The 17,136-nt window shown below is 41.7% G+C and overlaps 1 protein-coding gene across 1 annotated transcript in view; it reads left to right on the top strand.

Annotated features, from left to right (window-relative positions):
- The window catches only part of ttc7a (tetratricopeptide repeat domain 7A), a 70,736-nt gene that overhangs the window by 24,765 nt on the left and 28,835 nt on the right, over positions 1-17,136 (top strand). Inside the window, exons 13-19 of the mRNA XM_085297594.1 lie at positions 2,188-2,305; positions 3,795-3,852; positions 3,957-4,029; positions 4,139-4,299; positions 12,326-12,442; positions 15,666-15,778; positions 16,311-16,445. Coding sequence (XP_085153720.1) covers positions 2,188-2,305; positions 3,795-3,852; positions 3,957-4,029; positions 4,139-4,299; positions 12,326-12,442; positions 15,666-15,778; positions 16,311-16,445 — 775 coding nt within the window. The remainder of the gene's footprint in view (positions 1-2,187; positions 2,306-3,794; positions 3,853-3,956; positions 4,030-4,138; positions 4,300-12,325; positions 12,443-15,665; positions 15,779-16,310; positions 16,446-17,136) is intronic.

The following is a 17,136-nucleotide window of genomic DNA, read 5'->3' on the forward strand; positions in this document are numbered from 1 at the left end:
TGCTGCAGAGCTCTAGCTTTGTCACAAAAACATCACTCGACCCAATTGGCAGACCTTCCAACTAGCCATACTTCTTCAGTCTTTTTCTAATTGTACTGTCATGAATTTTAACATTTAACATGCTGGCTGAGGTCTGTAGAGTCTGAGATGTAGCTGCTGGGATTTTTGCAGTTTCTTTCCCTCTTGGGAACATTTAGCTTTGTGTTAAGAGATGCTCATACTTGCTGATGATTAGTTCATCAGGTGCATTTGATTAGCACCACCTGGCTGCTGCTTACCTTCTTAATTCCCATGGAAGCAGTTTTCTTGCACATGGTCAGCTTTGGCTAGTACTTACAAGAATATAACATAAAATCGAGTCACAGAATTGCATAGTGCATCTAATGTGCTGATCAAAAGTTGTAAGACGACATCACCGGGTCCTTAATATTTGGCAGGGGTCTCGAACTCCAGACCTCGAGGGCCGGTGGCCTGCAGGTTTTAGATGTGTCCTTGATCCAACACAGCAGATTTAAATGGCTAAGTTACCTCCTCAACATGTCTTGAAGGCCTGTTAATGAACTAATCATTTGATTCAGGTGTGTTGACCCAGGGTGAGATCTAAAACTGCAGGACACCGGCCCCTCGAGGCCTGGAGTTCGAGACCCCTGATATTTGGGATTAATGCTGGGGTCAGTCAGGCAGTTACACACTACTACTGTGAATCCCGGGCCTGCTTGGATACTCCTTCAGTGCATGATCTCAGCAGGAAAGAGAAAATAACATCAACAGTGTTATTTAGTGTAGAGGGAGAGAGGGAGTTGGAGAGAGAAAGTGGAGCTAACAGAGGCAAATGGAGAGAGCACATCTGTCAGTGGCTGGAGATCATGGCAGGCTGGAAACACTAAGGAGCTTACAGCCGTAATCACAATGGGACACTATGGTCGTAGTGCAGTGTGGCATTACATAAATGTGCCACTGTTATCCACCATCAGCTCCACTGGACAGTCTGGGCTGATATTTACTGCAGCCAACAACGTTACGTATTTTAACATTTTTTGCTCTTTTCTGTGGTTTTTCGTAGGTTTCTTGTAGACATATCTGAAATCCCCCAAACCAGTGACATCACCATGAACTGTGGGACTCTCGATCTTGCACGTAAAGCTGCTTTTCTAAATTCCTGAAGAGCAGTTTTTTGCAGATTCAAGGTTTTCCACAGACAATGGCGACGTGTTCTTTCTCCACACTGTTCAAGGGGAGGAGAAAAAACAAAACAAAATCATAATCTGCCTAAAACATGCACAGACAGGGTCCGCGTGTAAATGGCTGGTCTATTGTGCGCAGGCTTTAAAAGAGCGAGGGCTGGATTCAGAGGAAGGGAGAGAGAACAGAGGAGGAGGATGAAGGGAGGAGGAGGACATGAAGCGGAGGGGGGGGGGGGTGTCAGAGCAGTTTGCTTGCTGTTGCACTGGTGTGCTGTCAAAGGCATTACCCCCCCCCACCTCCACCCACGCCCATCTACCCACCTGCCTGCCCGCCACCAGCCATACCTCACACGGAGTGACACACTTTTTCCTCAGCTCAGAGCACCTCGGCTCGGCTCAGCCACACACCGCCTGCAGTCTACTGCTGTGTGTGTGGGCGAGCGTGTGTGTCCTTCAGCAAACTCTGCGCTGTCCTTCAAGCAAATCTGTCCGGACTGTCCTCGCACTAAACTCACGTCCCTCCCCACTGCATCGCAGACACATTTTGCTGGACAGACTGGCAAAGTTTTCAGCTCACTTTACAGTACCTCACAATTCACACAGCAAATATAGATTTTTTTTATTTTTTATTTTATGAGTTTTATCAGTCTTATCCATCATGCTCACCCATGAGGGAGGCATGTGATTGATCCCAGCTTCGCAATCAGAGTCTCAAAGAGCCACAAAAGCCCCAAAAAGAACAAGAAGTCGACTGAGTCGACTGTAACAGATGGTATGGCTTCTACAGAGCACTGATCTCCACATCACAGAGTCAGCTGGGGATTACGCAAAGAGATCGAGGACAAAGAGACAGTTCTGCGCGATGCTTCGAACAGCCCAATCTCCATGTAGCTTATTGTTTCACCAAAAATTGATTCAACTTGGGTGTTTTTCCTCGTCCCTCTGCCGCATATTCATCCCAGCTAACATCCTTCAGAGGTAATGTGTTTATGTGTGTATGCAGATCAAGGAGGCAGAGGCTCTGTCCCAGAGTGTGGTGTCTATGGGGGAGGAAGCAGGAGAATTTCTGCCTAAAGCCTACCTGGCTCTGGGACTCTGCTGCAGTCTGCAGGCCTCTGATGGTAAATCTAACCACACAATCTGAAGAAATATATGGAGAACATCCTATCCAAAATAAAAACAATACCACTGGTCATTTGTTTGGAATTCCCTGAGAAAAGCAGCAGTTTGTGGTCATGCAAAGAAGAAGGCAGCCAGCTACAGAACCTTGTAATGAGTTCAGGGCTGATGTTGGGTTCACTTGATTTCCAATGGACACAGTTTAAATTGTGTCCACTGCCAGCAGGAAATAGCTTAGTCGACAAGTGTTAACTAGATCTTACTGTCTATGGGACTTTTTATTCTGGGTCTGTGAGAGTAGCATTGCCTGATTCAATAATTCATGTTTGCCTTATATTAGACTGGACCTTTATAAAACCTGTCAGTTCATCCACTCTCTGAAACAAGTTTATTTCCTGTAGGTGAAGTGTAGGTGAAGGCAGCTAGCTAGAAAACCTTGCGATGAATTTGAGCTGTTCCATAGGACACAATTTACCGTATTTTTCTGACCATAAGGCGAACCGGATTATAAGGCGCATTAAGTGAAACAAAACAGTCAGATAAGTCAAACTTTACTCAACTCATTCTTCTTGCTTCCTCCTCTTCTGTACCATTGATCCATTAATGTAGAATTATCTCACAGCTGCTCTATTCCCATGTTGTTGCTGTATATTAATGACTAACCTCGTATTGTGGATGGATTATCTCATTTGTTCTCCCGACTGAAGTTTGATCTGTTTACAGCATCCTGCCACGTTAACTTTTATTGTGATAGCAGAGCTGTAAGTTTTAATGTTTCAGAAATCTCTCAGTCAGAACATGGTATATTATATTAAGGTAAAAAATAGCGAGCTAACTTTCTGCTAACTCCGTAAAATTTCAGAATTTCCGGTTTCATGGATGCCTGGATGTTAAACTTAATTGTTACACCTGGTTAAGCAGCAACGCTGATCATTTTATTAAAGATGAAAGAAATTAGACAGTTTTTAACTCTCAGTGTACCGCAGTGTTTGTTTGACTTTGGGACCTGAATATGACGGAGTTTTGGACCCAGATTACTCCTCGAGGCTCCTGACTACGGCAGCCGTAATGCTCCGGCAAGCCATCAGGCGGTGCGGCTTCGTAGCTTACCAAAGTCGTACTAAAACATTATTTGACTAAAACAGATTTTTGAGCGCCGTGTACCACATAAAATTGGTTCAAGGCCAGTAAGCACAACCAGAATTCATACATGTGGTGCACCGGATTATAAGGCGCACTGTCGATTTTGAGAAAATTAAAGGATTTTAAGTGCGCTTTATTAGTCCGAAAAATACGGTAGGTCTCATTTCTGGCTAATAGGAAATAGTTTAGTCAACATCAACAATGATGGACTGTCTAAGCTACTTGTCAAGACACAGGCCTTCATATAACTGCCCCTGATTCCAACTCTTGTTTTAACTTGTTTGAACCGTAGTCCATCATCAGCTTTTATTTTTATCTGAAATTGTAAATTTCCCATTTTTCCTGCAGCTTCTCTGACCACAGACCGAAACGACTTCAACAAAAAGGCACTAAATGCTTTGAAAAAGTAAGTCAGGCTTGTTTCATTCTCTATCACGTGTTTCAGCCACGCAAGCGAGCCACACAGTTCAACAGTCCACCCTCACTGAGCTATTTGTCTTCCCTCTACAGAGCTCATTCACTGGACCCTCAGGATGCGCAGATTGCCATGTACCTGGCTCTGCAGCTGGCCATCGTACGCCAGGTAAAAGCAAGCCAATGGAATCAATACTGAAGCATATTTTTTTGGTTTTTTTTTGACAAACTTGTTTTTTTTCTTTTTCTTTTTGACAAATTTGGTGTTTATCTGGCAGGTATCAGCAGCTATGGAGCCCCTTCAGGCAGCTTTATCTCTCTGTGGGGATGACTTACACTCCCTCCACCTGCTCACTCTGCTGCTCAGTGCCCAGAAACACCACCGTCATGCTCTGGACACCCTTACTTTGGCCCTCGGCCAGCACCCTGACAACTTCAAGTAAAACCTACTATGCCATCCCACACACACACATGCACACACGTACGCAACAGAAAATGTTGGTGGACTGAGGATAATTCAATCGATCGCTGCACTTCTAACACTTTGTAGATTGTTTTTTAAGTGTGTGTGTAAGAGAGCTCCAGAGAGCGGTGCAGCCAGGTTCTATCCTAACACCAGTCCTCTCCGTAGGGATAGGGTGTCTGCTCCGCTACACAAAAGGCCAAGCACACACCACACACACACACACACACACACTTGAAGCCTTATTTAGACGTGCCAGAGTGGAAGTCTGCATTGCGGTACCGATGCCCCTCATACACCCTTACCCTTTTAACACTGCAGCTCTGACCCAGACCTAAGCACTGCTGTCCTGGCTGAGCTAAGACATCCTAACACATAAACCCACCTGTCCGCTACGCTAAGCACACACACTTTGACAATTAAAGTGAACTCATTTTGGGCATGGAGGAAAGTAGTGATGTGAAAGGACATGTTGCAGGTTTAAGGGCTTGAACCTTTGACCTTTGGCTTCAGGGCTGGTATTACTAACCATTTCTTCACCTTTGTGCAGAATCATATTCGACCAAGACTTTTAAAGTATACCAGAGTTAATAGATAAAGTATTGTAGTAGGCAAAGTACGCAAGATCATAAGTATGAGAAAGTGATAAGAACGATTTTTAATTAGAATCCGGTTTGATTTGAAGCAGGTTGGTTGCAGCATGAGCCCATAGCTCTAGTTTCTTTCCTAACAGTATTTCACTCACATAATTCTAGTCATCCGGCACAAAAACATCTAAAAAAAAAACAAAACATGCTCATTAGCAGTGGGAAAAGCTCTATTGTATCTGACACTGACAACATTAACTATCAAGGCCAATTATTTCACACTAACAATAATTTGGAAGCATGTTGCATCATCTTTCTGATGTGTTTTCTTTCTATCTCAAAGCCCAGTCAAGCATTACAGAGTACAGCCATTTGGGGTCAGTGTTGGCCTCCATGGTCGCAGAGCAGACAGATGGGGTGCATCCATAGATCAGGAGGGAGAGGAAATGCAGACAAGAAAAAAAACAACAAAACTGATCAAACAGCGAAAGGAAGGAAGGACACGAGAGCCTGACAGAAGGAGAAAAACACAGAGTGGGAAAATCCAGGAAAGACACTGTTGATTACAGAACTGATTTACCGATCTGTGCTGTAGGTACAGTCGGTAGCTCGCATTCGTTCTCCCACTGTCTCGATGCACAATCACAAACTCTTAGACACACACACCTCCTTCGCAGAGACACTTGACTGCTTTGACCCATTTAAGAGCTCTTTTCCGGGCTCAGCCAATCACATCACTCTCTGCGCCAGGAATCCCCATCGCCCCGGTAACCATGAGGTCATATGGATAGAGCAGGCAGCATCGTTGTTGTTTCCAAACTGTTGTTACAGATCACTACCAAGACACTGAGTCAGAAAAAAAGGAAAGAAAGAAGGAAACATATCTTTTTGTTGGTAGTTTCCTGAAAGGAACAAATGAACCATTAATCGAGGTTTGCCAGATGTATTATTTGTTATTACCTGTAATAATAATTTACTGTCAAGTCAGTAACACATTGAAACTAAGCCATCAGATTAGTGGAGAGAGAGGCATACAGTAGCGATGTGAATAGGCTGGCTCTAGTTGCTTAAGCCCAAACTATTAGCCAATCAATAATCATGAAGTGCATAATAGCATTAAAAACATTATAGCTAAAGTGATAGCTGGTCTAAGTTGGATTACAAAGATAAAGTTATGAGCAGGGCACTGGTGAATATTTTTTTTTTGCATTAGCTTTATACTGAAAGATTTTCTAGTGTCAGTCAGTGTTGCCAACTTGGCGACTTTGTCGCTATATTTAGCTAGTTTTCAGACCCCTGAGTGACTTTTCTTCTAAAAAAAGTCGCTAAAAAAAGACGTGAAAGTGCGTATCAACAAGCTGTAATGCAGTCAGTTCTTCTTTTACTCTTATGCTGTTTTGTGGATCACAAGGTTTAAAACTACTTATAAACACACACAAAGTAACTCCACCAGAGTGCCTATTTCGGGTCACTTTTGCCGGTCCAAGCCCGGGTAAAGGAGCAGGGTTGGAATTGTGACATTAAAAAAACAACAATTGCTAAAAGAAATTTAATTTGTAGTTCTAAATAAACTCTAAATGCATTTAGGACATTTTTTACTCACTTTATGTCTCTTCCACGATGTTATTTCTCTCTCCAACAACATAGGTTACAATTAGATTAGCATGACCAATTATGCAAATTAGGCGATGACATCATTTAGCGACTTCTAGCGACTTTTAGGACAACCAATAGCAATTTTCCTTACTGAGGAGTTGGCAACACTGGTGTCAGTGTGTTCCCTTCTGCATCTCCCTCAGCTGCTCTCTTAGCAGCTGTTTTAGCAGCAGCAGCTAGCAGCTGATTAGCTTCTTGATATCCTCTTTCTTATCCTATTTTTATTTGCAGTAACTGTTTTTAGGTTTTTTTAAGTGATGTATGTGAAGCCAGTCAGATGAAGTGGAGCATTTTGGCAGCTTATGATGAAGTAGGTGGAGACCAAAAAAAGAGCCAAAAGAAGAGTCACCAGAAGTGCAACTCAAAATGCTAGTTGCTAGCTGCTAGTATCTGCCTCAATCGGTTCATTTTAACTATTCAAAATTGAATCTATGAAATAATGACAACCTTGTAATTCCCCTTTTCCTTCTTTTCACTTTCTTTCTCACCCTTAGCCAGCCAGCCTTTACATAATAAATTAGTGAGGAAAGCCAGATAAATTTAGTTTCAGTGCTAGCTATATAGCTAGCAAGTTGTAACCTGGTGGTGTTATTGAGTTGTGTGGATATGTACAGGCAAGAATAGCTTTTCCTAAAAAATTAACTAAATTTCTATGCAGATGACACTGTTGTGTGACTGTGTGGCAGCAGCTTTTTAGCTCACTGACTGAGCCATCTAAGGTTTTTCATAGGCACACCAGTGTTAAATCTCAAATTTATATAGTAATGCATCAATGTCTCCACCTGAACCTACAGAGTATGCTTGTTTCCATACTGTCATGCAGACAGAGAGGAATAGTCAAATATTATGACGGACTTTTGCAAACACTGTATCACTGAACTTGCAATGCAATGCAACCAGCCACTGCAAACAGAAACATGGTCCTAAATCCATCCTAGAACATTCTGGACCATCTGGACTGAGGCCCATTTTCAGACCTCAAAGTCAGAGAATAAAAGATCCAAAAGACTTGGTGTGAAAGGATGTGTTTTCTCAGTAACGAGCTCATTGAATATCATTTGCTTTGAAAACGTGAGCGAGCATCTGAGATCAAAGCTCGCATTCCGCGACAGTCGTGCATGTGTGTGTTTTGTGTGTGTACTTGTCTGCTGTGGAGGGGGCGAAGAGGATGCGACCGTGTGTTTGAGATCGTAATCTTGCTCACGCATGTTTGTGTGTCACTGCATGTGTGCATGCATGTGTGTGATTCTTGTTTGCCACTGCCTCTCTGCACCACAGCAAACTGTCAGCTCACTGTAGCATACACAATTTCTCCTTCCTCCTTTTTCTCCCACATCCTCTACCCCCGGCTTCTGCCGTCTTCTGTCTCTCCGTCTCATCCTATCTCCTTCTTTCTTTCTCTTCCTTTTCTTGTCTCTCTTTTTTTTTTATCTTTCAGTCTCCATTTCTCCCTTTTCTTTGAAATTTTAATCACTCAGTAAAGAGGCATGCATTTCAATGTGAAATGGGATTCTGCTACAGATTGAGAGAGCTGAGGCAATACAGGGACGAGGGGGAGGGTTGCATGTGTGCATGTGTGTGTATGAGAGGGAGAGAGAGGAGTAGAGACAGTGATTGTGGTCTCACAGTTTGTACTAAAGAGAATGATTAATCCCAGCCTTTGATTCTGCATTCATCTAACGGGATGTTGCAGCAGGAGCGTGTACTGCTACATGTGTGTGTGTGTGATTCTGCACAAGCATGTGTTAGCCTGCACATGCAGGCCTGGATTACTATGTGCTCTGAGCAAGCATGGGTCTTGCGTGTTATTCTCTATGGATGTGCATACTGTATAACTGTATACTCATTATATACTCGAGTGTGACGCACACGTGCACTTTTCTGTGTGTGTGCGTGCACCCATCTGCCTGTAGAGTATCCGCACTCTGATCTGTGGGAGTGCAAAATGAGTAATACTGTACATGTACCACTTTTTCTAAGGAACATTATTAGCTATTTTTATATGGAGTTTACGCTGGTGCTCACCGCTCTTAGCCAGCCACCACTGAGCTCTTACTCTGAGCTACACTACTCACTGCTATGCATCCTCAAACACTCCACTCTGCACACACCAGGCTCACTCCCAGGAGGCTGGAAATGACAGCCTTTGTAATTTCATGTGCAGTTTTGAATGTTGTAATCTTGATGAAATCTGTCTGTTGTGGAGCTGTGAGGGAGAGCACTGATTGTAATAGAGGAAAAGGCTCTATCCTTGGATGACTTAGATCAGTTGATATTTCTTTTTTATGTTCACAGTGAATTAATCGTGCAAAAACACGCTGTAGAATGAATATATGACTTTACTGTGCTATATTTTCAACAAACTTGTTTTTTTTATTTTTATACCTTCTAATATGCCATATTAGAAGCCCTATATCAGTGACGGTGACATCTTTTCCTAATTTTACCAATTTCATATGCCGATGTTCCTGTTTTCTGATTGCTACAAGAATAAAAATGTCTTGAATGCAAACATAAGTCTTTTTCAACCTTTCCGTTGTAACAGTTTGCTTCACTTTGCTGTTTTTCAGATGACGTTCATCATGTTTGATGCTACTGAAGCCTTTCACTAACCGAAAGGGCAAAACACATCCCTTTTTAAGCTTTTAATCTGAAAGTATATTCCAGCTGCTTTTACTTTTACCAACAAGTAAAAGATATTGGAATTAACTAGTAAATGATGACAATATTTGTACATAAAAGATGCAAGTAATGAAATTAATTGAGCTTTTCCCATCATTTTAGCTCCAGTTTTTATCAAAAGTAGTGCAGCCTAGTGAAATTTAGCACTACAAACATTATTCAAAAGCCTTTCAACACTTTCCAGAGGTCCGAAAACTCGCGTTTGATTATTTGTTACAGTATCAGAATATAGTTAGAAACTGGCATCTAGGGAATGATGATGGTCTAATCTAGCCATGAAGCCTACAGGTAGATGCCGGGGTGGTGGATGGGTTGAAAGAGCAAGCAGCAATGCAGGGCAGTAGTGGCAGCATTGACATATCAGCGGGAAATATGGGAAATTTACAATTAAATAGACCAGCAAATCGGGATGGTGTGTTTGCCATATTGTATGAGGGGAGCGAGGCGTGTAATTCACCATCCGCTGTCTCCCAAAAATATTTTTTTGATGCAACATTGCACCTAACAATGTCTGCAAAAGGCTCACATATAGTGGGAACTCAAGAGCTGAACTCATAGTGTTTATGCAGAGGAACACTTGAAGCTCTACAAATAAGATTTAGTTGATAGAAAATGACAACCATCTTCTTGAAGATGGTTGTTGTTGTGGGTGTCTATGGCTCCAGAGGTGGAGCAGGGTATCTACTAGTTTGAGGGTTGTTGGTTTAATTCCTGGTTGTTCTAGTCTGCATGCCAAAGTATTCCTGAAGAAGATACTGAACTCTGAGTTGCTCCTGATGAAATCATCAGAGAAAACACTTAAATATAGGGGAAAATTCTTGGGTTAATGACACATGTTGTATAAAGCACTTTAGGCGCTTCAGTACAATGGAAAAGCGTTATATTGAGGTGAGCCAGTCCTTTGAATATTCTAAAAGATGCAGGATATTAAAGCAGCAAGAGACATTTCTTTTTAGTTTTATAGTTTTATCGTTCATTGGATTATATTGTATCCATGTTTTCATGTTGTTTAGGCCAAATTGTGACGCTACCATCATAATGTTGCAACAGAGCAACATTTTTCCAGTCCTCTGTGGTCCAGTTTAGGTGAGCCTATGTATATTGTAGCCTCAGCTGACAGGAGAGGTACCCGCTGTGGTCTTCTGCTGCTGTAGCTTGTCTGCTTTAAGGTTTCATCTCTTGTGTGTTCAGAGATGGATGCCTTGGTTGTGGCGATTGGTTGTTTGAGCCCCTGTTTCCATCCTATTAGGTTGAAGCACTCTGGCCAATCTTCCCTTGGATCTCTGGTATCAACAAGGCATTTTCACCATTCCCTGCAAAGCTTAGAGATGGTTATGCGGGAAAATCCAAACAGATCAGCAGTTCCTGAAATACTCAGACCTGCCCGTCTGGCACCAACACTTAAATCACCTTTGGCTGATTAGAGAGTGATCAGTGAGTGTGCACAATATACAATAACTTGAACTTCATTAAATTAAACAAGGGATTCAGAACAACAGGGTATCTTTGCTGATTTCAAAGCACTTTTTTAGTTATGTAGCTCCATTAACCATATTAATGGCCTCCTATGAACTCCAGTTTTCTTTCAGTTTCAGAAGAAACTTGCAAATTTATTTCTTTGCAAGCTCTTATTTTGAAATTACCATGAAGGAGTGGGTTTCATTAATGACAAATTGAAACTGACTGGAAGAAAAAAGCAAGATTACTGTAATTTATCTGTGAATGAGTATGAAATTTATATTATTTGTTGTACAAACATTACACAATATAAGTTTTACATGCTCATTTGAAACTCAGCAGCTTTATTAGAAAATAATTACAAACTTTCAGGTTACACGGTTCTTTGTTCACGTGAGAGACACCCACACACACACTTTGTCACATCTTAACACTTAGATGGGTTTACATCATCACAAAGCTTCTAAACGCTTTGTCACACCGGTAACGGGGAGTCTAGAGAGATGCACATAACCACACGTACACACTCTGGTGGACTCCTACTGGCAGGCGTATCCTTAACTCAGCGTCCCTCGGCAGCACTTGTCATCTGCATGTCAGCAAATCCAACCCCGTTCCTCCCACACTCGTACATTTTTTTCTTTTCAAAAATCCCTCCATCATTGCTTCACACCCTCCGCACACACTCCCTTCTCCCAGCCGTGCACCGACCCGTGAGTCAGTAACGAGGCGCATTTCAACAAGAGTTTTCTCCCCTGACACGAACTCCTTTCGCTCAGCCATTGATCCTCACCTTCCCTCCATCACTTCATCCACCTCTTCTTCATCCCACCGCCTCCCCCCTCCAGACTCCCTCCCTCCCCCTTGACAGGAGAGCACAGAATAATTGGAGGAGCCTTCAACAGAGGCAGTGGACAGCTTGGCGTCAGATGTTGCAAACACCATAGTCTCTCTGCCTCTTTCCCTCTCTCCCTCCTCACACTCATGGATGAGTGATGCCCATGACAGACCCCATCCTCTGAGAGCCCCTTCTGGCAATTACTACACACACACAACGGCAAACACACACAAACACACACACACACAAACACACAGACATACAGACTTTCACATCAGAGACTCCCACATCACTTAACCAGTTGTCTTCAACTAAAAGGGCCGAGCGGAAACACTCTACAGCCTCCTCTCATCAGCCTCTCAACACACACACAACTCTTAAAGGTTGTTGTTGATGACTATCTTTACTGTCTCTGCTTCTGTTGATCCATATGTGCATTATTCTACATGCAATATGTTTATGGGCTCTAAGCTCCCAGGTACTGCACTAGCACAAACACACATGCTTGCATGCAAATTTATGTCTTGTGATGTGTTTTCTAACTCTTGTAACCAAATAAGGTTAAAGTCTGTTGCAGGGGATAATAGCTGGTAGCTTTTACATCCCCTCCAATCTTTTATGTAACAATAAGAACTGTTCAAGGCTTTCAATCTCATGCACTCAGTTTACAGATTAACGTGCATATTAGTTAATCTTATATGAACAGATGTTCTGGTTATAAAAACAAAACAAAACAGTTCAAATTTAAACAAAAATGCATTGTGGCTTTTTCTTGTTCCAGTTTGCTGTTCACAAAGGTAAAGCTTGAAGAGGTGCTGCTCGGCCCGGCTGCAGCCCTGCATACCTGTGAGGAGATGTTGCAGCACTGGCAGAGCCGCTATGATGTCAGCCGCTCCAGGTGAGCATGCACAAGAGAGATAAGCATTGGCGCTACTTTGTTTATCGTGCGCTGCAAAATGTGCATTACCGTTTAGCTCAAATAGTTTCTGTGCTGTTGTGCACGATGAGGCTGGGAGGGGGCGGCTGTCTCTGCTACGGTGTTATTCAGTGTGTGTGTGTGTGTGTGTGTGTGTGTGTGTGTGTGTGTGTGTGTGTGTGTGTGTGTGTGTGTGTGTGTGTGTTCACGCATTAATGCTTTTTCTGATATAATGTTCTACCTGTGACCTGAGTGCTTTTGAGATGTTGACCTTTTTCATGTTTTGAATACCAGAACTGACATACAGCAAAGCTCATTATTACCCTTCATAATAACTGAACACTAAAGGCACTACCAAAACCAATACAAAAATACAAATATAAAAAAAAACAAATGCAAAAATTATATTTATTTATAAATGAAGGCTGGTAGAACGATTACAGACAAAAATTTGCATGGAATTTGTATTTTCTTTGTAAAAATTTCCCATCTAACTCTTTATTTTCACATAGTTCCTGAAGGAGCTAGGAGGATGAACAACAAATATACTCTTTGACCATTTCTTAATCAGAGTTTAGCATGAAGTCAGTTAAAAGTTTTAGCTCCTTCATGCCATTGCTCAAGAGCTCTCTCTTGGTGGTGGGTCAGTGAAGGTCTGTAGAAGCGTATCTGAGGAGAGACACACAGGCCTTACAGGGTAGGCATCAGCACCCTGACTGCCATTAGGTATTGGGTTAAAATTCTGGTATGGTGGGTCCTGTGTTTCTTTTGGTGCACAGCAATTCCTGGACTCATGTGACGAGAGTATGCAGGCAGCTCCTGGAGCATGAAGGAATTGATACTGTAGAATAAGTATCAATATCCCAATATTCTGAACCTTAACAATACCAACGACTGTCTCGTGCTCGCCTGACCAACATTTGGACAAAAAGTGGTGCACTAAGTTAAAGCATCAGCTAATGCTAGCTAGTTTGCTAAGCCAGGTACCTCCATAGACTCTATTTATGTATTACACAAACAAAATTATACCTAATAATAAATACTAAATGTTGACACATTAGAATTTCACTGACCAGAACACAAGAAAAAATAATTTAGATGGTCCATACCTCACATCAGGTGATAATCATTGCATCCAGTACATTGGAGAGGGCCACTTCAATGACTCAAAGTAGCTGATGACTGACTCTCAGGCATAGCTTCCACACTAAACTCCTTGTAGACGTGTGTGGGTAACACCAGTAGGTATTTTTTTGAAATCTCTATTTAAATTAGAATAAAGCTCATTTTAATAACTCCAGGTTTTAAAAAACTACATCTACTGACTCACCACTTGAATCTGATTAAAAACGGCTTCACATTTTATGACTTTTTCCAGAAATAAGGTTTCAAATATCTTTTCCCCCTGAATGTTGTGCATTTACTATGCATCCACAAAGCTGAGGCTTCACTAATGGCTCAGTCAAGTGGTTCTTGAATAAATGGCATGCTGGAACTTCAGGAAGTGCAGTTTCTGCTACAGTAACAAGTATAATGCTCGACATCACACTGGTTACACTGTGAACCTCTGCATGGAAGCATGCATTAGTGTTGCTACACAGTAGAGCTGGGCGATATGAGATTTTTTCATATCACGATATGTTTTTTTCATTTCAGGCGATAACGATATCTATCACGATATAAGCCAAATAACTATATTTGTAAGATTTAAATGTGCCGTTGCTCACAAGTAAAATGTGAAATAATCAGCAGCTTGTTTTGATTTAAATATTTATTTCCCATAATAAGTTCAACAGGGTAGATGTAATTAAGGAACATGAGACTTTTTCAGATAAATAAAGGCAAATATTGCAAACTACACAAAAGGCAGCCGCTAAAGCGTTTAAGTTTCAAAATAAAACAAACGAAACAGACTACTAAATTGTCAATTCCACTTAGAAACAAAATATTAATTCTAAAAATAAATCTTAGTTTGTTTTACAGAAGAACAGACAAAACTGACTAACTTTTGTCAATATCAAATAAACTGAGAACTAAAAGGAAATTCTCAATCTCTCCTTGTTGTATAGCTTCGCTTTTCAAACAGTTTTAACAGTTACTTTAGTCTGACAAAAGCCGAATGACGAATTAGTGCTTCCAGTCAGAGACTGAGCATGCACCGGTTTATTGTATTTCCAGACTTGCTTTCAGCACAATTTACAGTGCACGCTACTCTGTTTGACTTGAAATAGCCGAAATACCTTCACACTACGGAACTTCTATGGCTCTTCCATTCGACAATCTCTCCAGCATTGGAACCATCATCTGTTTTCTCTTCGGTAACCTTCAGTCACGCTCTCGGTTGATTTTTCTAGTCGGCACACTCATTTCCTCCATTACCCAGGCGGCACGGCGGCTGGCTGCTTCCCAAACAAATACACATGTGCGGCTTGGCACTTGTGCTGTACGTAACAAGTCACGTGACGTGACGCTGCGGCTGTGATTGGTTCGGCTCTGCGCTACTTAATTTGGATTGGCTGTTCTTTTTTTTTTTTCTTTTTTTTAAGAGGACAAGAGCAGTGAGGCCTATCGCAATAGTTTAATTTTTCTATCGAGAAAAATTTATTTCGCAATACATATCGTTATCGTTCTATCGCCCAGCTCTACTACACAGTTAGCTCGCTAGCTCATGTTTCATTGGCTTTTTTCTTTGACCTCTCCTTCTAACTTGATACAGAGAAAAGATGCAGGAGGAAAGAACTGAGGAAGCTAATAAACTTTAATGTGCAATTTTTGAGACTGCATTTATTAAGGAAAAATGTTGTACAAATATGTATTTTTAAAAATGGACAAATACTTTTCAGAACAATGTAATTTAAGCTAGCCTAGCCATTTCAAAATGTTTAAGAATATCTATCTATCTGTTGACCATTTCCTGACTTATTTTTCCTTTATGCTGCCTTCATGTTAAAAGTGAGTCATTGATACTTTTTAGCTTTAGCATAACCTTTAGCATAGCAAAATGCTAAAAGCAGAAGGAGGACCTGGCTATTGCACACCTTTGCTTTTCCTTTTCATTATTAGCAAGCGAGCTGTAATACACAAATTATGTGTATTAAAGCCAATTTATTTAAGATGGACTTGATCTTTAATTTCAGTCACAGGTGGAATCTCACGGATAAAAACAAAAACAGTACATGTGAATGTCCTCTCTGACGTGTTACAGCGAGACAGATGACAGCAGCAGTATACCGATGCCTGAGAGGACAGAGGTCAGCCCCAGCGGCAGGAAACCCTCCATCCACCTCATCCTGCCTGACTTCCAGGACACCTCCACTGGTCTGTTCTCTCGCTTGCTCAAATCTTTTAGAAACGACATGTCACTGTGCATATTTGGATTGCAACATGCCGAATTGATTAGTTTAAGTTAAACACATCCTGCTCTCTCTATGGCTTTGGGTAAATAGCAGTGAGAAAGGTGAATTTGTAGGTCAGTCTAAATCCCCCAGCTTTTGACCTATTCTGGATTAAAAGCCCTGTTTGCTTGTCTGCAACCCAGTTCCGGAAACCAGATGTGCTGTTTAAATATCAATGATGTGACTCACACCTGTGTTTAGAGCAGGATCTGCAACCTGCACATTTAGTGTTCAGGGATTCAGGACATTATAGTTACTGGCTTTGAAATATTTTACTTTTTTTTCTCTACGGAAGAAAACACAGTTTCTGTCTGCTTCTCATCAATGCTAACATATGCATATTCATTGTTCAGGTTGTAAATCACCACTTTAGTGTTTAGTTGGTTTAATGTGCAAGATGAGGAAACATTTGCAGCACTAACAGCTCCCATTTCTTACCTATGATCCTGCTTCAGGTTCACAGAGTCCTTCGTCAGTTGCACTATCCCGTCTTGAAGCGGCTCTGTCCGAGGTGTCAGACCTCAGCTCTACCCGTCGCCATGGGCCCACCTATATTTGGACCATCCTGGAACGCATTTGGCTGCAGGCTGGTATGAGAGCGCACACTTGAATGAAAATGATATTTCAGGAATTATTGTGGTTGGGATCTTTTGGGATTTGAACCTCTTTTCATCCTCATCCGAGATACAAGGTCAGCCCATATCGTGAAACCATGTTGGGGTCCATGAGCTTTAACTTACTGGTGAACTAAAAATGAAATAAAGACAAAGCTTGCATTAACTTTGCTGGACAAATGAATCAGATTCAATGTTTTATCCTAGTGATCTGAAGCCCAACAGTAAGAAACCATTTTAGTCATCCAGTTTTTTTTAAATAAAAGCTATGAAGTAGACAACGAGGCCACAGCTCAGCAAAGCATGACAGTGTTTTCATGAGCAGCACCCGTCTGCTAAAACACCATGCTAACACGTTAGCTGATAGATTACCTTGTTCACACTGCTGGTTCAGTATACTGGCATGCTAATGTTTATCAGTAAGCACTAAAGCCAGTCTGCAGTTCATGTAAAAAGATTGCAAAAAGATTGTGACTCGAGTCACTAAAGCCCCTTTTCCATTAGTACCTACTCACCCAATGAGAGTGGTTGTTGTTATAGTAATGTGTCCGTGCGTCCCGTGACGTAATTAGCGTGATCCACGAACGCTTAAACAAAGGTGGATGTCGACGCAACAGTATACCTGCTGGTTGGTCTGTAGCTTTTTGTCAGACTCGGGGACCACGGC

This window comes from Mchenga conophoros, linkage group LG13 (assembly GCF_057382185.1).
Source record: "Mchenga conophoros isolate Kocher_MC1m ecotype Shallow Benthic linkage group LG13, M_conophoros_male_GT1.1, whole genome shotgun sequence".
NCBI classification, from domain to species: Eukaryota; Metazoa; Chordata; class Actinopteri; order Cichliformes; family Cichlidae; genus Mchenga; species Mchenga conophoros.